This window comes from Opisthocomus hoazin, chromosome 8 (genome assembly GCF_030867145.1).
Source record: "Opisthocomus hoazin isolate bOpiHoa1 chromosome 8, bOpiHoa1.hap1, whole genome shotgun sequence".
Classification (NCBI taxonomy): Eukaryota; Metazoa; Chordata; class Aves; order Opisthocomiformes; family Opisthocomidae; genus Opisthocomus; species Opisthocomus hoazin.
Window position 1 is genome coordinate 56678356 of NC_134421.1, and position 21575 is coordinate 56699930.

General features: G+C 41.7%; 1 protein-coding gene across 3 annotated transcripts in view; it reads right to left on the reverse strand.

The window, feature by feature from the left end:
* Positions 1–233: 233 nt before the first annotated feature.
* The window catches only part of LOC142362237 (GRAM domain-containing protein 4-like), a 60138-nt gene continuing 38796 nt past the window's right edge, over positions 234–21575 (reverse strand). The window contains exons 6-20 of one of the 3 annotated variants that reach the window (XM_075428845.1): positions 21123–21148; positions 19015–19106; positions 17355–17446; positions 14703–14751; positions 14156–14227; positions 12795–12838; positions 12589–12698; positions 11184–11338; positions 10074–10109; positions 9254–9271; positions 8541–8688; positions 7962–8055; positions 6799–6883; positions 5100–5168; positions 234–4095 (exon numbers count right to left, since the gene is read on the reverse strand). In XM_075428845.1, the coding sequence (XP_075284960.1) occupies positions 3994–4095; positions 5100–5168; positions 6799–6883; positions 7962–8055; positions 8541–8688; positions 9254–9271; positions 10074–10109; positions 11184–11338; positions 12589–12698; positions 12795–12838; positions 14156–14227; positions 14703–14751; positions 17355–17446; positions 19015–19106; positions 21123–21148 (1192 nt within the window). In that variant the 3' untranslated portion in view covers positions 234–3993. The remainder of the gene's footprint in view (positions 4096–5099; positions 5169–6798; positions 6884–7961; positions 8056–8540; positions 8689–9253; positions 9272–10073; positions 10110–11183; positions 11339–12588; positions 12699–12794; positions 12839–14155; positions 14228–14702; positions 14752–17354; positions 17447–19014; positions 19107–21122; positions 21149–21575) is intronic. The other 2 variants (XM_075428846.1, XM_075428844.1) reach the window with 2 other exon arrangements.

Genomic DNA, 21575 nt, shown 5'->3' on the forward strand with positions numbered 1-21575 from the left:
TTATTTAAAATAAAAGCAGTGAGAAACGAAACCTACCCGGCCTCCTGCCCAGTGACGGACTTCAGGTGGCTCTGAATCTCCCAAAACGCAGTAACTCGCCTCGCTCCAAGAAATCAGGCTAGTTTTGATAGATCAGTTATTCAAGTTTGTAAAAAGCGTTAGCACAAAGCATTTTTAAGTTTATTTAAATAAAAATTATAACTTATACAAGACTTTTTAAACAAACAAGATTTTCTTAAAAAATGTACAGGGCAAATCATTTCATTATTTCAATTCTTCATACAGTACAAGTCTTTTGTCAAACAAAAGTTACACTGAGAATGAATTATTTACAACTTCAAAATGTAGACTCAAACTTCAGACATAAAAATTTTAACACCCATTACATTTCAATGATTAGTAGAAATTAAACATCTGCTAAAATGTACAGAATTCAATAAAAGCTACCAGTGTTTTTAATATGAGTTTAAGGAGCCAAAAAAAAGTACATCCTTCCATCTCTTCATGATGGGGTAAAATCTCTTTTCGCTTTGCCTGGAGGAACAAGGGCTGGGCTTTGCTGCTGGCGTCCTGCGTGACGCTGCTACCAATAACCAGCTTGTTTCATTCAATCTTGCCTCGCAAAAGCTACCGTGCACAGAAAGGCATGATTTCATATTTCAGCTTTTTTTTGCCTTTTGATTTTAAATGGTCACTGATAAAGAATGCAAGCAGTCAGTTTTCATCTCCCTTTTTTTCTCTCTTGAAAAGGGACTCAAACCAACCAATGTGCTTCTAAAGAAGTTAAATCCAGTGACGCACGAGTGCTCCAGCGATGAGCCACAGACATCAACAGAACTGCAAATCTAAACAGCAGGCAGACAGAATGACCAGAACATCACTTTCTGCTGTCAGGAAGCAGCACTTTACATCAAGCGGTACGACCCAGCCTGTCGCTGAAGTACAGCAGGCTGTACTGCAAAACTGTGCAGGAAGACTGGAAACGAAGGTGAGCGCAACAGTGTAATTATACAAGTGAAGTGTATATTTACTCACTGTCCATCCCCTCCTGCCCTCCAGACCTGGGCAGGTGTAGCAGGAGGAAAAGCATGAGTAAACAAACACACACCGAGGTTACCTTTCAGTGCCTCTGAAGCCACGTACGCCACGGGAGCAGTTATGTAGCAGGAACAACCCAATGTAAAGTGAACTTTGCAAAATATGTACATAGATGCTTGTCAGTTATATTACAAACTATTGTAAAAAACACATCCAGTCTGTTTTCTATATATTAGAATGAAACAATGTTGCATTGCAGTTTGCTCTAGGTTTACTGCTTTAAGAATCACTAACTTCACACCGTTGAAGTGCGGATTAGTTTCAAATGTCAACATACCAGATATTATAAGAAGTTTCTAATTTCTTTGTCCAGAAAAAAAATTTTAAGAGCATATTGTACGCATGAGGCCTTTCAGTCTGGGAAAAGGATAATGGTTTCTGTTCTCCCTCTCCGAAGCCTAGGTATGGTTAATCGCCCTGGCACCATCAGCACAGGACCGACAGCTCCTCCAGGAACCAGAATCTAGGACAACCCTATCTACCAGGGTCAGCCAGTGAAGGGTGGGAGGGGGAGAGCTAATAAGTGCAAGTCAACTGATTTCCTGCTGAAACTGCTGTTGTGATCAGAGTGAAGGTATAAATTACACTTGAAAAATGGTACAAAAATCAGAAAAAGAGCATGCTCTCTGTAAAAAATATAGTTTTCTGTTTCTTCAAAAAAAAGGATAACCTTAAACACACCCAAATGATTTTTTCTTATGACAAAATGAATGAATCTGACTAAGATTTGTATGGCATTAAGCGATTTTAATGCCTATTTGTTAGCCACACTTACTATTCAAGGCAGCTTCTAGAAAGGAAAGCCAAATGATAATACACAGCAATTACAAAAAGAGATTAATTGATTTCAAAGTAGGTTTGATGAGAAAAATTTAAGACCAAGGATTTTTACTTAAACACAAACCCTGTGTGTGTAAAGTGAAGAAACCACAAGCTGTCAAGCTACCTCCATATTAGATGGTGGAAAAATGGATTTCCCACCAGCCTCGCTTATATTTTAAGTTTTCAGGCCCTGAGTTACACCATACCTAAGCAGGTCTTAGAAATGCACCCCTTTGTCAGGCCACATAAAGACATATTCAAGTGCTACTCTAAAAGGACAACTCAGAAATAGCATTTTAGCCATTAGAGGGAATTGTCCCCCATTCTTGTTCACATTTCCACCCAGGGCACAGAGTTTTACCCTGCCAGTGTTTCACTTTACAATACCCAACAAAACCATAGTACTCAACAGTATTTCTTCATATCAAGTTCATACTAAGTTCTTCACATCCTACCTCTTAGTAGCCAGACTGAAATAAGGTTTGTACAGTTTGACTGCCACCTTCTTCATTACTGCTGCATTTGTTGAGAGATTTTCATTAAAAACTGTGCTAAGAGTTAAAACACCCTTCGGTGTTTGTCTCCCCTCTCCCTCCTTCATTTTACCCCTTCACCTATAAAAAGCAAGAAAATTCCTGTTCAAAAAAAGAGGAAAAAGTCCATGAAATTAAGTCCCATTTTTACATAAGAATTTGCATCTCCATTGCTGTTTTTTTTAGGGACATTCACATAATGTCTGAAGACACCCATACTAGTCAACTCAAAAGAGACAGCAAAGGAAAAGACATACTGGAAGTCCTGGCGTAACTCCCACTGTGCTTTCATGAAAACGCAAGCAAAATTCTAAACCTCTCAGATGGGTGCTATTATACAGAGTATAAAAGCTCTCTAATATTAAAGACAAAGGTCAATATGTGCTTTGCTGCTAGAAAGGCCTGAGAGAGTTTAGAGAAGGAGCACAGCCTCCCTGTTTTACCTGGCAGTTGGGTTTAATTGTCACTAAAATTTAATTTTGCAAGGGGAAATACAGCAACATACCAATGCCCCTTAAACTATGCTTTGAAAAGGAACTAGTGCTTTCAGCTGCTATATTATAGTGTTACTTTATTACAAGGTAACTCAAGAGAAAAGCCAAATTGAAAAAAAAAACAAAGTCCTGTCTCAGTTTAAGTATTCCCACCTCCCCCAACACAAAAAGCCTGCAAGTCTTTAACGCATTAACATACAAACACCTTGTACGTACAACTTGTACGATAGTTGAGCCCTTCTATGACAAGTATCTACAGAAATACAAATATACGATGCCTAACATTTTAGGAACAACATTTTGGTGCCCTCTTTTATAAAAAGTATCTGCCTGCCTTCCTTCCTCTTACTTTGGTTAATTAGGAAAGGAAGATATAGTTACAAACTTTCTCCTCCAAGTCACTGCACAAGCAATTTAAACGTCTATGCAGGGAAAAATGAACCTAACAAAATAGGTAAAATATACTTCTGCAATGCAAGAATTAGCTAGGAGGAGTTATTTTAAGTGCAGTTATAAATATGGAAATACAAAGATGGTGATACTTCCCTGGTGTTGTCATCAGTTTTAATAAAGAACCCAATTAAAAACTCTAGAGCTGAAGAAGGAGACTTCAGGCTGCCACAGTCATCCTTCTCACCTCTTGGGGAAAAATAGCTAAGATAAAAGGACAAATGTATCTCTAGTGGTATCAGAGGAGTTAAAGGGATCAATCTGTTTCCCTTCGGTATTTAGTCAGTTCTCCAAGTATCTTCCCAGCTTTTAATGTCAGTAAATAAACATTAAAAGTGCTTAATGTGCAAGGCTAATAGTGATGATAGCACTTTTACCGTTTTGTTTGATTTTGGTTTTTTGTCTTTTTTTTTTTTTACAAAAACCTTAAAAACAAACGTGAAGGCATATATAAAATACAGTTGATTTATGTAACAGATAGAATATAAACCACCAGACAAGAAAATTTATTATTGCAAATTGATGAGGATGTTCATTTTTTTTACTACCAAGTTGTCAAATAGGAAACTTTCCATGAGATCTTCTAAGATAAGATACTAGCTCTCATTGCTTGATGATGCAGAGATTATTTTCACGTATTGGTTGAAAATCGTCTCAAAAGCTTCATCTCTGTGTACCATGGCACCAAACACCAAAGGCTAAAGGACAGAAAAAAAAGATCATGTCAGTCCAGAAAAGGAAAATCTTCCTCTAGGTATAGTTTTGGCCAAATCAATAGGAACAGGAGATGAACTGTACTCCAAGCGCATTAATAAAGACACAAGAAACCTTTTTTCTATTAAATCCTTGGATATATGGCAGAGTTTCTAAGATTTTCTTCACTTCTTCATCTTCTTCAAACACCCATGGCATAAAACGTTATCTGCACAGAGTATTAGCAATGGAGAACCCTTCAACTCTCCTCTCCATCTGCTCAGTGCATGATGTTTTCCGGACAGACCTCTGCCTCCATTAAAGATTTCTAGAAATCTTTTATCATTGCCTCTTTGTTTTGGCTCATAGAATATTTATTGACATAGATGAACATTTTCAACCTCATAACTAAGAAGTACTTCTCAATATCAAACAACGAGCAGAAAATCTGGTACAACGGTTGTGTGACTTGGAGAAAAGTTATTCACAGGTGATCAGTTTAAAAGAAGGTTCAGTCATATGTTAAGAAAAGCTTCAGTTGCCCAAAGGGTATTTGAGACTTAGAGAAGCTTAAATCTTTTACACTGTAAGACTGAAACAGGAAAACTGCATCTGAGGGCCAGGCCCTTCCTCCTCACCCACAGACACTCTCAAGCCATCAGCTTTTCACCCCAGACTGCACAGCAGCGCAGCCCTCATGCTCCCGATGAAGCATGCGGGGCAACGGTCAGTGAAACTTCGGGGCAAGCCTTTCTGAAGTGTTAGAGTAAAACAGTCCAGATGCAGCACAACAAGCTAAAGGTTTAATTTAAAGTTCTGAAGCCAAATATAATGACTAATAGACAACTGAATTAAAAAAAAAAATAAAAAAGAGAGAAAAGAACCAAAACAACAAAACCCAAGCACTGGCATAAGGAAAAAAAAGCCTTTATGTCGGTGCTAGCCAAAGAAAGAAGACACAAACGGCATGAAGTCCAGCACAGCAACAGACACACGGCCAGCTCCTTACCTTTTGTGCAGATGGTGTCGATACAGCAATACCCATCCCTGATCCCGGGAGAACAGAGAACACTTTATACTAAAAGAAAAAAAAAACCACAGACCACATTTATCTTATGTACCGAAGAACTGCAACAGGCGCTGAGAAGGTTACACACCTCGACACTGGTACATCCCCCCAGACACAACCGGCACATGTCAGTCACAAACAACAAGAGGGACCCCGGGGCCACTGGGCACAGCATCGCCCGTACAGCATGAACCTGCCTCTCCTCTTCCTCCCACGCACCGTGGCACCCGGCCCCGACCCGAGCACATCGGTACGGCTGTGGTGCCAGGAGCTGGTGCAGCCACGACACAGGGGACGCCACCAGCAGGACACCCTGGTGCTACACGTCTACACCTACGTGGGAGCGTGCCTCTGGGTATCACCTAGAGGCTTCCCTAGAAGTAACATTCAGCCACTGCTTAAAGAACCACCAAGCAGACCAGAAAAAGCATATTTTTCAAAATTAAACAGACAAACAGGGTATATATAGGTTGTTGGGTTTGGGTTTTTTTTTTAGAGAAAGTCTGTAACACTAAGAAGGAACACAGTTGGCTGAACTGGGGAACATCCCCCAGTGGGAAGACACCCCGAGTCTGGCCTGTGTTTCCCACCCCCAAACCAACCCAGTCACAGCATATTTTTATGTTGGCTGCATGATCCCTGTCTCATCTTCCTTCAAAAATCTACACAGATGCAAAAGGACCTTTATGGCAGTGAAGACCTACTAAATAAAGAGCCAGCATTACTTCAAGTATGATGTTTAAAATCCATCAATATGAATTATTAATTCCAATCGGAATGTTGAAGTTACGTGTAAGTAGCCTGCTTTACACACATGCGATATAAACAGAAGGAATTTGTTTGAAAATCTGGAGGTACTTAAGCAGCAGACACTGGGCTGAGGTATTTCTTTGCACAGCATGATTTAATCTGAGGCACTCCTGGCCACAGGGCGTAGCAGAAAGAGGGGTGTCTGTGTTTAAGAGTAGGACAAGTTCAGAGAGGGTAACAAAAAGTGACATTGAATGCCATATAGAGTGATGCAAGGCACAATAAAGCCATCGGTGACTACAGGCTGACAAAACTCAGCCAGAGGAAGCACCACACTGTACTTGCCGTGCTTCCAATCAGCCACTTCTTGCTTCTGTTAGTGATGGGATCCCACCTAGATGAAACTCCAGCCAGATCCAGTCTGGCCATTCTAATGATTTACCTTTCTCCACTGACAATAATCATCCCTCTTTCCCCTGAGGCAGCTACTTTTAAGACGGTGCATCTACCGTCATCAACACCCAAACTGAAGTCAGGATTACAAATTCCTGCTAACAGTAAATCATCTTAAAGCCCACACAGCTCTAGTCAATGCAGGAGTTAAGAAACAACATTAACTTTCATTTCAAAATAATTCAGGAGTGTAAGCGATTAGTAAACTACTTTGTTTTTATGCTCCTAGGGAGATCACTTGTGGTGCGTCCAGACGGCTAAACAAGCAGTTCTGGGAAATGTTCTTGATCAAAGAATTACATCTTACTTATAAAAAATATGAATGGCATGCGTATTTTTTTTTCTTCCTCAAAATAACGTCAACAGAAAAGCAAAACATGAGTAGCTGAACAGAACACCAGCTTTGTCCCCTATTTGCAACACAAAACAGACATACCTTCTGAATATCTGTTATATCCGTTAGCTTTATAACTTTATTTCTTTTAGATGAGCCGGACTTGGAGCTTTCAAAGCACAAGTAACTGCAGACAAGGAAAAAAAATGTTCATTTTGATACAGTATTCTAAAACAAAACTCTCCATATCCCTCCTGTCACTTCTGAAGTTTGAAGTCTCACAGGCTAAAATCAGCTTCCAAAAAAGAAAGCAGCACACAATACACGACTCAGTTATGGCTTCTAATTTAGAGCAAACATTTGTAATTCTAGCAACTGGCTACTGTGTCTGAAAGCCCAGAACATACTGTACGCACACATGCACACAAAAATCTTGTATTTATATTACAGCACTGAACAGTTAAACCTGACAGGCATTTTAAAGACACAGGAAGCACGTGCACGTATATCCTTAAACAGTTGAAATACCAAATCTCAAAAGGCTTATAAATCTTTTACCATCCTAAAAGAAGATTAACGGAAAACACTGTGTTAGTTTCATGTTATTGTGATGCAGACAAAAGCTCAGATTTCTAATCACTGGAGAGTGGTCTCCATCACTAGGTGACATGGCGTACAGATGAGCTTTAATTCCATTCATTACATTCCAAACGAATTTCGGTGCGAGACCCAAACAGTAGTGACGATAGTTATTCAGCCCTGGGAGGCTGAGGGATAAGTAAGGATTAAAAAAACCCCATAAAAATCAAGCACTAGTTTTGAAACCAAGGCTTGAATTTCTTTTTGCTGCACATTGCTTCAAGGAAGCTACACATTCAATTTGCCTTCACAAAATAAACTAAGAGTATTTGCCAAATAACCACTGACCACAAGTCTCAAAATATACTTTGCTCTTAGGTTTCTTTTTTATATAGAGAGAGAGATAGTATGTTATACACATCAAGAACTACAGCTTCTAACAACTGACTACACAGAGCTACTCTCCATTTCTATGCAAGCCTTTCCAAGGCAAAATCACATTTGTTAAGCGTTACCACACCCTAGATTCAGCTCTCCCTCCCCTATGGTGCTTCCCTGAGGTTTTAAAGCACCATGAAAAGGCATTTTTTGTTTCAAAATATCGCTAAAGGATTACTTTTAGATTCAAATTTTTCAGTATCTGTTGCATTTCCCTCCTAAGAATTGCGTGGAGTGCAGCAACTCACTTTTCTGTGACATAAAGAACTCCATTCCTGAAGTAGTCGGTAGGCATCTTCCTACCTCTGTTAATCAAGCAGCAGCGCCAGCCGTTTTCACACACTAAAAGAGTCACACAAGAAATCTTACTTTAAGAAAGAGAGAAAGACAGGCATTACCCCCAACAGTTTCCTTATAAAACCACAGAAAACACTGAAAATTAAAGTTTAGATACCTAAAGCTAGAAGTGTTTACAAATAAAAGCCTAAATAAGGCGTTTTTAGACATTGCAACACCCGTTTTAACACCGGTTTAAAAAAACCCAAAACACCCCAACAAACCAAAACAAAAGCCACCCACACAATCATTCCCTTTAACTTGACTGCTCCATTTGCATTACCACAAAAGCCACACCAGGCTGTGCATTCTTTCAAAGAACTGTAAGGATGGGCAATGAAAGAGATCATCTCCATTCTTCCTAATTTAAAGCAAGTCTTTTCAATCAAAAGCTCATACCACTATGTTGCACACAAAGGGAATTCAACTTTAAACTATCCTTGGCTCTTCAGAAAATACTCTACTCATGTAGCCTTCCCGTTGCATAATACCTGCCAAAGGACGCTCGTTTTCCGACAGGTTGAAAACTTCATGGAAATTTCCCCTCTTGGTGGTATGAAAACGACTCGTGTCTTCATCTTTGCTTATTCCGGTTGGGGCGCTTGAGCCCACGTAACTCCTGGATGCTGCTGCTTGGAGCTGCAGAAAAATAAACACGATTCCCAAATTTGAGCAGCAACATTTAAGCTGCGCTCCTAAAAATAACTTGGCTAACTACTCTTCCTAAAAAAAACAAACAAACTCTGTAATGCAACAATTTTCATCAACTACTTCAATAAAGTTAACTTTGGACTACTGCACTACGCTACTGCTATAGCACAAAACTCTGCCGTGCTATCTGAAGATCACCTTTCAAAGTGCTGCCCCTTCCTTGATGGACACCCTTTGCAGGGGTGAAAGCACATGGTGCTAAATGCACCTATCTTAAAACACCATTTTTCTACAGCAAAGGGTATATCCGATCAGATACAGCTAAGTCACGGCACACAGCTCCAATTACTACACTAGTGGGACTACTAACAGTTAGTATATTATCAGTACTTGGCTCGTCTTCAACAGACAGACCAAGCACAATATTATTGCACAAAGTAAGTTTAGAAAGAAAAACAGAGCAAACAAAGAAAAAGCCACACAAAACTGCATAAGCCCATTATGAATACAAACGCTAAAACTGAAAGGAAGTTTTCCACGCTACGATCCATACCTTTTCATGCCCTGACAGCTGGCAGGAAAAGAAACAAACACAAATGTGACAGTGACAAAAGAAAAAAGTGAAGTCTATTTAACAGCATAATACATAGAAGAAAACATGAACTGAGTGACACTGCAAGATCTTGCTCACGAACCAGGAGACTACACACAATGAATGCAACTAAAAAAAGAAGAGTTATCAGTGGTTAGAGCACACCAGTTCAATTTACTCAGGCTGCGTTAGAGCCGTTGATCTTTCCTTTGCTTTGAAGATGCAATGAATTTTGAGAGTGTTGACGAGTGAAATAAAACCAGAATGGCTGTCAGCATCCTTAAGGGGGCGGGGGGGGGCAAAGGTAGCATGGAGTTCTCAAAACCAAAGTACTCGAGTGAAATCTATTTTTAAACAGAGCTCCTGAACCACTGCAGATGGCCCCAGTAAACAAGCCCTGCTTCTGGAAGGACGGCACACGCAGGTTCTCCTGGAAAGATTCCTCGTGTTTGCTTTCTCATCGTGGCGGGGCACCACACAATTCCAAAGGCTGGCTTCTGTCATCGAAGCATTAACAGCCCCGTGCCTAGTCCTACCGTACACATGCAGTTAAACACCCGGCAAACTGTCAGCGTGCAAGCTCAGGACTAAGCCCTTCTTCCGTCAAGGCCCGATGCTGCCGGAGGCCAGCCAGCCTCCGCTGCTTTTTTTTGCGCTTAAGTTGGCAGCAGTTGACACTTTGCAGGATTCAGCACTAACTGCAGAAATCCACAGCAAATGAAAACACGCACACTGCAATAAAAACCAGACTGACGACACAGGCATGACAGAGGGTATTCACCATCCAGCTTTTAGGGTAACTGTAATACAGCGATGCCTCGGGGGAAAAGAATAAAGAAAGTTGACATGGAAAGCAAATGGTTGCTGACTAACTGTACTCTTGGGTCAGTTACTGCCCCTCTGCTGGGCCCTTACCAATGGTCGAGTCCCTGGAACCAAGGGAAATAATCGCTTCTCCAACAATCTGTGTGCAAGCAAGGATCACACAAATATTTGGAGGTCATTCCTGGACAAGTTATTCGGCTGCATATGTCATAACCAGGTCAAACTCCATGGCCCCAAACATACAAAAGGTCGGTGCAAGAGGTCTAAGGCTTTGTGTGCTGGAATGAGGATTATTCCTGCTCTCTGCTACACTGCTTCCTACCTACCTGATTTAAAAAAAGGTGTTTAAACTGCAGTACCACATCCCATCTGGCGGCTCAAGATGTGAGAAAGTTCTGCCCTTACTTCCAGTCCTTCCTAACACAGGCAGATGTTTCCTCTACCCTTGCAAGAAGCAGCTAACTTCTCCATAAGCACCCAGGCTTGAGAAAACCTATGGTCAATTACTAAACGGAAAGCATTGCATCCAATTATTATAAACCTTAAATCTAACCGGAAGTGACTGGATTTGTACTGCTGAAGAGTCCTGACTCTTTACAAAAGAGTCACCAACAACCTGGAGGTAGGAATACCTGGAGGCATTCCTTTCCACTTGAGCTGTCATCAGCTTCTGACAAGCAACCTTTACCAAAGCAAATGCACGTATGCTGGCACTACATGCTTCTAGGTTCTGCCTTTTCTATGGAAAAAAAAAAAAGAAAAACCTATTTGGTTTTTACCTTTTTGTACAAAAATGTATTCTTTATATTATGAGGTTCCCAGAAATCTCTCAAGGGGTAAGAATGTTTGTCTAAAATCATTGAGACCAAGTTAATGTTTTCAAAGAGATCTGAAAGCAGATAATGCAGTCCTGCGCATCCTTTCCAGGGAGACAAGCCAAGGTCATCAAGTCAGGCACAGTAGTACTAAAACCCTGCTCTATTTGGCAAAATTTAAGCCATAAGGAGAAAGGGATCTGATTTTCAGATGTTGGGAACAGAAGGACGAAAAGATTTATTAGCCTTACCCGTCTCGACACTGTAGCATTAGATCTTTCTTTGAGCTGAAGATCTGTCAGGAGACTTGTCCAGATGATATACGGAGTGTCATACTTAGCCCTTAGTCTGGGGCATCGTTTGAAGATAAAATCAGTAAGGAAAAACTTGATTCCAGCATAGAGTCCTGAAAAAAAGATCACTTTGGTAGGCATGTTGAAGGGGGATTAAGCACATCACTGTTTTGATCATATTTTAACAAGCTCATGAATGAAACCAAATTCTGTAAGTACCTTCAATCATACTGCTAAACCATTCTCTTGGTTTTAATACTTTGATTCTTCTTCTACAGGCAGGAAATTATTTTTCTTTTCCTCGCCTGCCCAGATTCCTTCCTCCCCATCCCCAGTTCTTCTACACCACTTACACAGCTTCTTATTATGCAACACAACATTAAAATCTTTCAAACATACACTCCTTATCACCAGAAGCACTCTGAAAACATGATTACTTCCAAAACAGAAAACACACCAGAACATTAAACTCTGCAGCTGCTTGCAAGAATTTTAATGGCAACAGAGGGCTCTCATGTACTACATTAAACTCTATCTTCCAGTCCACTATGTCCTCCGATCTTCTACAAGGTATTTCCTTGCATTCTGCCAGGGTTTGAAACATTCTCTCAAAACTTTACTGACTGCTATTCAGACCTCTAAGAGCCAGAGTCAAAAAAATGATTCCTTAAACATCTACTTCAACTGCCATGTCAAGCAAACCTACGTTTATGTTCAAGCTAACACAATTTGAAGTGCAGTGCCACTAAAAGTAATACTCAGTTGATCCTATCATTTCTTTAATTACAAGAAATGACAATTCTTAGTTCACAGGATGACGATTCATGTCTTAGACAAAAGACAGTCTCATGCTGTAGCGAAAACCCTTGTTTCCCAATTCTCAGTTGAAAGTTTCAAGCATCTGCAACTTCACCCACAGTAATCTGTTCATCTTGTCCAGCCTGTCCTCCACGTTTTACAAGCAGTCCCATTAGCCCCTTCCTTTTCTTCCAACCCTGTCATCTTTGTGCCTTCTATGTGGTCCCACATATTTAATCTGCAAGGCCATATGAGCTAAAAAAACCCCAAAACCAGGACTTCTTGGAAGCCTTATAGCTGCCAGTCTGAAGACCTCTGCTAACAGCTCATCATAAACTTCCCTTCTTCAAGGAGCAAATGCATTATCCAGGCTTTTTGCTATTATATTAGGTACCCAGAAATGGTTTTCAAAATGCACAAGACAAACGATGCCAAGCACAATGAAAATACTTTAAAACACTGCATGATTTAATGCCGTGTTTTCTTTCTTAAACTCTACAATTCTCCCTCGAAAGATCATGCATGAAGTCTAGACTGTAACAGATCAATTACTTATTGCATTTACCCATTCCAAGTCCAATAATCCTGTAGGGCAAGAAGCAGGATGCAATAAAGGCTGCCCACAGAGTAATGTAGAGCTTCTGTGTTAATTCTGGCTGGACCCACATGAACAAGCTGAAAACAAAACAAAAAAAAAGAAACATCATTTTATTACTAGCATTCCAGACATTGGTCGAGTCTTGTTCTAAGAGGAAAAAAAGACTCACTCACTTCTTAATTTTTTCCAGTATGTCTGCCATATTGCCAAAGAGATTCTGCACAAGAAGCAAGAGAATTAAAACCAAGTCCTGCATTATTTTGCTTTTGTTGTCCACATAATAGAAACCATCAGAGTTACCTTACTCTGCTGGTAATAAGCAATTCCTGGAAGTGATTTTTTTTTGTAACTAAATTTCAGCCATTTATGTACTTCACAACTGAGTAAATACAGAACAGAACAGCAATACTTGATAACTTCCACCTCATTTAACACCTTGTTCTGTAACTCACAATTAATTCTTAGAAGTGAAGAAGATATTTGACCCTACCGTCATGACTGGAAAGTGTTTAGATCACCGCAAATATTTTAAACTAAGCTGTCAATCTAAGAGTTAAGAGCTTCTGTCAGTGGCTAAAAAAATGGGAATTTTCTTCACACATTTTGAGCACTGACATCTCAGGAAGTGGTTACCGAGTTCATCACGTGTTGGGACTCAGCTTCTTCAGAAACACACCACCACCAGGTGTTCATGATATACCCTTTGAGTTACTAGTTTCCTCGTAATTCCAACAACTCTTGATGCAAACAGACCCCCGCTCAGCAGTAAGAGGGTCAGACATCTTCTCCAACCGATTCTTGCTGTCACAGCACTTGTGAGCTTCATCTTCCCAATAAATTCCCAAGGGTGTTCACATAAACATAGGCACCACCACCAGCAGAAGGAAGAAGATGAGGGCACACAGTTGGCAAGAGAAAGGTACGCTACTTTCAGCAGTGCCACATTGTTAGACATGGCACAGGGCTGCACTTCAACCGGGTGGTGGAGTCACTCAGCTGCTAGGGTAGCTCACCAAACTGGTGGACCTGGAAGAAAGCCTCCCCTCACCCTCTCCAACTCAAGCAGCAGATTTCAGGGCTGTGGGGGGCGGTGGTGTTTAAAGAAGATTATTTCAGAGATGTTGTGCAAACTGTTGCCTTAACACAGCTACACAGACAGCTGAAGGAAAAGGGTCACTTGCAGCAGTTTTGCGACTAGCAGATTTGGGATACGGATCCAATACTCCAGTACACTGATAAGATTCACCACCTAATCTACATTTTCAGAAGCTTGTTTGCATATATTAGGGGAAAAACCGCCAGAAGCTGCTTCTGTTCCCCTTCAGACCTTGCTCAGAGCAGTGACAGGAGAACCTCGACCAGTTAGGCATCTCACCGACATCTCTACTGCTCGTAAAGATCCCTATGCAAGGAAAGCATCGCTTGTTTAAGTGTTTGTTTTCACATGCTGCAGAACAAAGTACTCTGACCACTTGCACTATGAACCTCCTTGTTCTAAGGAGGCAGCTGAAGAGGTCCAAGCGCAGCACAGTACCTGCGCCTTCTGAGCCATCTCTAGAGCAAGCTGAAACTTTTCAGACAACGTCAGGTCCTCTTTTGGGGGATCCTTAGACAAGAAAGAGACAATCCATTAGTTTTCAGCTCAGCTAAAATTATCCTGGAAGCAAGGCCTCGCTAAGTCTTACTAACAGGTTTGAAATTCAAAGAACTCCATCTTACATTAATACTTCCAATACTTCCTGCTTAAGGCAGGATAGACAAATATTTCTTTCAAAAATATTACAGAGAAAACAGAATGTAAGGCTTCTTGAAGATCCAACAGGCTCTAACTTGCCCCAAGTTGGCGTATTAACATTTATTCCAGAAATGACATTCAAGTTCGGAGTATTTTACGGTGAAACACCCAAACCTAGTGCTCTTAGTGAAGATTTCCAAATTCAAAGAGAAAGAAAAAAGCCGTGGTGTCTTTCTTTGCACCTCCCTCTTCCCTTCTCTTACAGCCACCCACACAAACACAGAGGAAGGCTGTGAAAGCGCAACCTGTAACACAGACATACAGCTCAAACCAACCAAAGACCTACCATGGGTTCAGAAACTTCAGGCACAATGCTCCACTGTATTCTCCAACCCCTAGAAGTTAAGGAAATAGTTAAAGAGAGCAAGTACTTCTTCTCCACCTGCCAACATGGATTATTTGTAAGAGCTTAAAAAGTAGTTTATTGCAACAAGCACTTGTGGGTTAAAAAAAATATTTTAAAAAATCCCCAAATCAACAGAGAACCCACAAAACAACATAAGCACAAGTTGCCAACCACAGACACCTTTAAGGGTATATACATTAAAGAAAAAAATTCTATGCGCTACGTAGATACTACGCAAAATCAGTGCTTGCAGGTTTTACAACAAAAGGGAACTGTGTGCACAGACATTTTTTCTTGGTTTTTGCACCAATAATGTGAAAAAATGTGAATAAAATTATATCAACTTATACTGGAGCCTATTTGCCACTGGTAATTTTCAATTAGAGTGCCAGACAGCAAGTATTACTTAAGAAATCAGAAAATTATTTTCAAATATGCACATTACGATCCTCCTCACCATTTTAAGCATTTCAAGGGGGAAAACACCATCGACCTAAAATAGCATTTTTAAAAGATCCTCTCAATACATAAAATGTTTTTTCTAAAGAAAGTCTTAATTTTTAACAGAGACCAAATACGCAAATGAAAGATACTTTGGATAAAGTATGCCAAGGGCCACTGAAAAAGGCAAAACTGCAATTTTAGGCCTAGATGAACATTCTCTCCAGGGAAAAGCAGTAGGGTTCAATATTACAGAATCACAGAATCACGGAATGGTGGGGGTTGGAAGGGACCTCTGCGGGTCATCTAGTCCAACCCCCTGCCGAAGCAGGGTCACCTACAGCAGGCTGCACAGGACCTTGTCCAGATGGGTCTTGAATATCTCCAGAGAAGGAGACTCCACCACCTCCCCGGGCAGCCTGTTCCAGGGCTCCGTCACCCTCAGAGGGAAGAAGTTCTTCCTCATGTTCAGACGGAACTTTCTCTGCTTCAGTTTGTGCCCATTGCCCCTTGTCCTGCCACTGGGCACCACTGAAAAGAGTCTGGCCCCATCCTCCTGACACCCACCCTTAAGATATTTATAAACATTTATTAGGTCCCCTCTCAGCCTTCTCTTCTTCAGGCTGAACAAGCCCAGCTCCCTCAGTCTCTCCTCACAGGAGAGATGCTCCCGTCCCCTCACCATCCTCGTAGTCCTCCACTGGACTCTCTCCAGTACCTCCTCATCTTTCTTGAACTGGGGAGCCCAGAACTGGACACAGTACTCCACATGGGGCCTCACTAGAGCAGAGTAGGGGGGGAGGAGAACCTCCCTCGACCTGCTGCCCACACTCCTCCTACTGCATCCCAGGATCCCATTCGCTTTCTTGGCAGCCAGGGCACACTGCTGCCTCATGGTCAACCTGTCGTCACCAGGACACCCAGGTCCCTCTCCGCAGAGCTGCTCTCTAGCAGGTCCACCCCAAGCCTGTACTGATGCATGGGGCTGTTCCTCCCCAGGTGCAGGACCCTGCACTTGCCCTTGTTGAACCTCATCAGGTTCCTCTGCACCCAACTCTGCAGCCTGTTCAGGTCTCGCTGAATGGCAGCACAGCCTTCCAGTGTATCTACCACTCCTCCCAGTTCGGTGTCCTCAGCAAACTTGCTGAGGGTGCACTCTAACTCTTCAGCCAGGTCGTTGATGAAGAAGTTGAACAAGGCTGGGCCCAGTACTGACCCCTGGGGGACACCACTAGTTACCGGCCTCCAACTAGACTCGGCACCGCTGACGACAACCCTCTGAGTTCTGCCATTCAGCCACTTCTCAATCCACCTCACTGACCACTCATCCAGCCCACACTTTCTGAGCTTCCCTAGGACGATGTTATGGGAGACAGTGTCAAAAGCCTTGCTGAAGTCGAGACAGACAACATCCACGGCTCTCCCCTCATCTACCCAGCCAGTCATGCCATCGTAGAAAGCTATAAGATTGGTCAGGCATGGTTTCCCCTTGGTGAAGCCATGCTGACTACTCCTGATAACCTTCTTTTCCTCCACTTGCTTGATGATGACCTCCAGGATGAGCTGCTCCATCACCCTTCCTGGGATGGAGGTGAGGCTGACCGGCCTGTAGTTCCCTGGGTCCTCCTTCTTGCCCTTTTTGAAGACTGGAGTGACATTGGCCTTTCTCCAGTCCTCGGGCACCTCTCCTGTCCTCCAGGACCTCTCAAAGATGATGGAGAGTGGCTCAGCAATGACATCCTCCAGCTCCCCCCACAGCACTCGTGGGTGCATTCCATCGGGGCCCATGGATTTGTGGGCTTCCAGATTGCTTAAGCGATCCCTCACGCATTTAAAGCGATGTTCTCCAACTACTCTGAATACTGCAGAATACTTTTTTTTTAGAGCTTTGAAGTGTTGTGGAATTTGTCTGAGAAGATGCAGCATCATTTATGATGACCTAAGTCACAGGAAACAAAGATAATTCCTTAGACTAGCCAAAAATCGTAGAAATTGAGCAATGAAATTAAGGATACCAGAGTCTGAATTTCACTTCGTTAAACGTAACTCACAACATTAGAAAAGGTAACAGTTTACAACTCAGTGCAAGAATAATAAAACAGCTTCCAAGCAAAGCATTACAAGAGAATAATCTACTATTTAAGTAAATACCTGGCTATGAGGTAATTTAGGGACAACCTCAAAATTGCTAAAAAGAAGAACATCGGAATGGCCCAGCCATGCCATACAGCATTCATGTAAATCTGCAGATCAAGAAGAAAAAAAAGAAGAAAAACAGAGAGATGTGGATTACAAACTGCGGTACAGTGAGCTGTATGAAATGCCGTTTCCCATTGTTCTGTTGGGTTCAGAATCACACAACTCAGATCACAGAAGTTAATAAATTTTTTAGCCACCCCATGACAGACAATAGCACTGCATTCATGAACGTAAAGTGGAAACTGTAAGATTGAACTAAATCTCCAGAGATTACACTTCAATAGTTCTCAGCTGCTCGAGAAAATGAATATTCCCAACACTGCAAATACATGAAGGTACAGGAAAAAAAAAAGCAAACCTTGAAGTCTGTGAATCAGCTACATAACTGTGATACGGTCTGCCCTCACCTAGATCAGCTGAAGCAATGGTATAGTAGCAGAGTTATAACAACTAGCCCTTACAGGGCAATAGGATAAACTCCTGCTGTGTTATTTCAGGTCAATTAAATGCCAAATTTTTACCAGGCTTCAACAGATTGCAGGAAAACAGATCGTTCTTACCAAATACAGCAAAAAAGTGCTTCAAAAGGTATTCTGTCCCCTTCCCAACTTCTCAAAATACAGAGACTAGAGCCTCCCTGATGACAGACATGAGGCTTTTTACTCCCAGCCCCAAAACGAAGCACTGCTCCAGCTCCGAGGTCCCAGAGCTTTCTGAGCAACAGCTGAAGTTCCTTCTTTCAGCTTCTATCTGAAGAATGGATTTGTCAAGAGAGATGAGAGAAAAACTGGCAGATTAGGAGAAGGAACGGATACAGGGCACTGGGAGGGGGAAGTCTCCTCCTCAATATTTCTTCAGCTGTGCCATGCAAAGCAGCACCAAATAAGGCTCTATAACTGACAGGGATGGGTCTTTTAATGAAACAGTGTGTGATATTTTCACCAAACACGTTCATTCAGCTACAACTATCGGTAATAATTCCCTTCGACAGCAAAACATTTCATACATACTGTGTCCAAAAGAATTTAGACCATTCAATTAACAGTTAGAAGGAAAACAAATCAAGAATCCACTAAATAGTTATGTCACTTTGTGGCACACAAACCTCCTCACATGGCACGCGAATGCTTGAACTTAGCACACAGACCAGACGTCTGCACATTAAATCAAGGCATTTTGTCTCTCCTCAGTAAGTACGATCCTAACGACTGGCAAAGAGCGTTCACGGTGAATGATAGCTTCTTATCAAACAGAGCCACTATCAGCATTGCAGCCCTAGACAACAAGAGATTTTCCAGAGGCTGAAGTAACCATCAAGTTACAGGACTGGGAGACAGGAAACAAGAAACGAGGGAACAATGCCCAGATCATTCTAAGCTATTTTAACAGTTACAAAACTATCCTACAATAAACCCAAAATATACAGTTTAAGTGGCTTTGAAATATAACTGAAAGTGACAACTACTGGTTTTTTGTGTTAGATGAAATTACATTATTTGATTTGACTTAAACTGCAGCATAACTCCTACTCAGATACAGCAGTTTCAATGAATTTCAGTAAATAATACATTTTAAAAGTTCTTACTACTCCTGGAGGAATGGGGTAACTTACAATAAAGGCAATAGCAGAAGTGTAGATAGAATACCAGCCTGATAAGGCAGAAAGATTCGTCACAAAATTAGTAACAGGTTTGGCACCTCTCTCTAAACAGAAGCGGAGAAAAAACATCATTGTTAGAATTAGCTGGCAGTCGTTAAATCACTTGTAAATGACAAACAACCAAATTAGAAAATTAATAGGAATATTCAAGACATGTAAAGATAAAAAGGCTTACCCAAAGTAAGAAAAATTAAACCCATTAATATAACTGAACAACTAGCTAAGTAATGCATTTCCAAAACCAAAAGTGTTATTTAAGACAAAGCTTATGTCTGAACTCTGAGGTATAGGCAAAAATGTTCAACATCCTCTACAGCGGTACCCTGGATGCCGATAAGCAGTCTGTTCTGAGCCCTGTTCATTCCACGCCAAAGACCTCCGCACAGGTCCCCTCGTCCCACTGTAAAACAAGGCAAAGTAGCTTGACTGGACTCCAAGCCACTGAGGAACGATTCGCCATGACCTGAGCAAGCTAGCTTAGAACCAGGCTAGATCTCTCTTGGTGACATTTCTGCAGCAGTCGATGCACTGCTAGCACTTCACTGCTTACTCTTCCTAAGCCAAGAGGCCCAGGACCTTGCTGCCTGAAGAAGCTTGTGTCCCACCTCTGCAGACCTTTGCTCTCGCAGTCACTGCACGGGAGACCAACCTGCGCCAGGACAGGCGTCACTCCCATGCGCAGATGCCCACAGCCAGCAAGAGCAGCGCTTCTTCAGCTCCCTAAAAAAGACTCGTCCTTCACCCTTCCTTCTCCTCTAAGCTCTTTCACCACTTCGGCAAACTAGCCAGGGGACACACAGAGCAGAAGAGGACCTTTGCTTTCTCTGTTGGAACACACGGGTTTCGCCTTCCCTGCTGAGGAGAGTGATGACAACTCCTGCACAGGAGGGCCCCAGAAGCACCCACCCTGGTCTGCAGGAGAGCTGACAAATTCCAAAGGCTTTCCTCGAGAAAGCCTACGACTTGCTGTCCTAGTTTGTTTGCCTTGAAATTCAGCTATCCTTGACACAGTCCCTATGGGAAGTAATTAAACAGTTAGGACTGGATTTCCTTGAGCATCAGTGGCACAACCAAAGCAGCAGATGAAATAAGCGGCAGGGCACGCCTGGGGCACTGGAGGAGGTCATGGACTACAGCACTGCTCCACCATCTGACATCAAACCTGCAGAGAAGGTCAACACCTGGAAACCGCTGGCAACAACAGGGGCTTGGAGATCAGCCAAGGGTCTTGAGAGGTCTCGTCGGTCATCAGGCACCCCTGGGCAACAGGGATCTAGATTTTGTGGCTCAGCGAGTGGAAATAAAGAACCACTCAAAGCTTAAGCTTAATACTGCTTTTTTTAAAGCTATTCTGAAGGCAATGCACGTGCACCATGAAGAAGAGGTCACAAGTATTCTCCCAAATGCAACTGAAATGGATACCAGTATTAGAATGTGGAGAACAAAGCTGACCTTACATGGAGATTACAGACCCTCATTTCAACTTCACCTTCTCCCCTACAATAATTAACCAACTTGGAGCACAAATCAGCCATGTTTTTTTCAGGCTAGCAATTCATGGCTGCATACAACTTTTGGAGGGCTTAACTTTGTTCAACCCACCATCTTGCATCCTCCACCTTCCAAAACAATTTATCAGCTATCCAAGAGAAAGAAATGCAAGACCCACTCTGTGTATTGCATCATCCAGCCCCTCCTTGTTTGAAAGCACAAGCTAACAGACTAGCAAGCGAACTACAAGCAGCTCAGGCATAAGCAAATGAACACTGTTACTTTTGCCGTTACACAAATACCCTGTTCTTGCTCATTACATTTTAATTAACATTACATTTTTAGTTCAGAGATATCCTACGTAATTCAAGATTAAAGGCAAGCTTCTACCACTGCTCCTCTAAGTTACTTTGCACTCCAAACATTAATTCAGGATTTCAGAAGCACTTCTGCTTAAGAACTGGCAGAAGTATTTCAAAACAGTGTATTTTAAAATGCAGCAATCCTCCCGACAGGGTTACTAAGAACAATTTTTACTTCCAGAAAATAAAATACTGCTATGTACTTACTTAATCTTCTCACATTTTCAGTCAATCTGAAAAATAATGAATAAAACCAATTCGTTAAATAGGCAAGTAGCGCACAGTTGTGTACATTTGATCCCTGAAATACTGCTCACTGTTATAAATCAGATGTTTGTGCATAAAGTTTCATTCTTGCCTGTTACGAAAGGAGTTTTTAGTAACTAATACAGCCTACCTTGCATCAGACCAAAAATTGAAATGTAAAAGCTCTCCCGCCTAACTAAGACTTTGTCCACAGTCTGAGAGGCATATCTCGTAATATCTCGTACATAATATAACTCTTAGGCTACATTAGACAGCAGATAAACTTCAGATTTCATGTTTTGCCCAAAGCATTCACAAACCTTTTGAGATGGTTCTGTGCTTTCAGTTTTATGACTTGCTAGGCAAATATTTGCTCAAATCATGTAAAAGATTGTAAAAAGAAAAAAAAAGAGA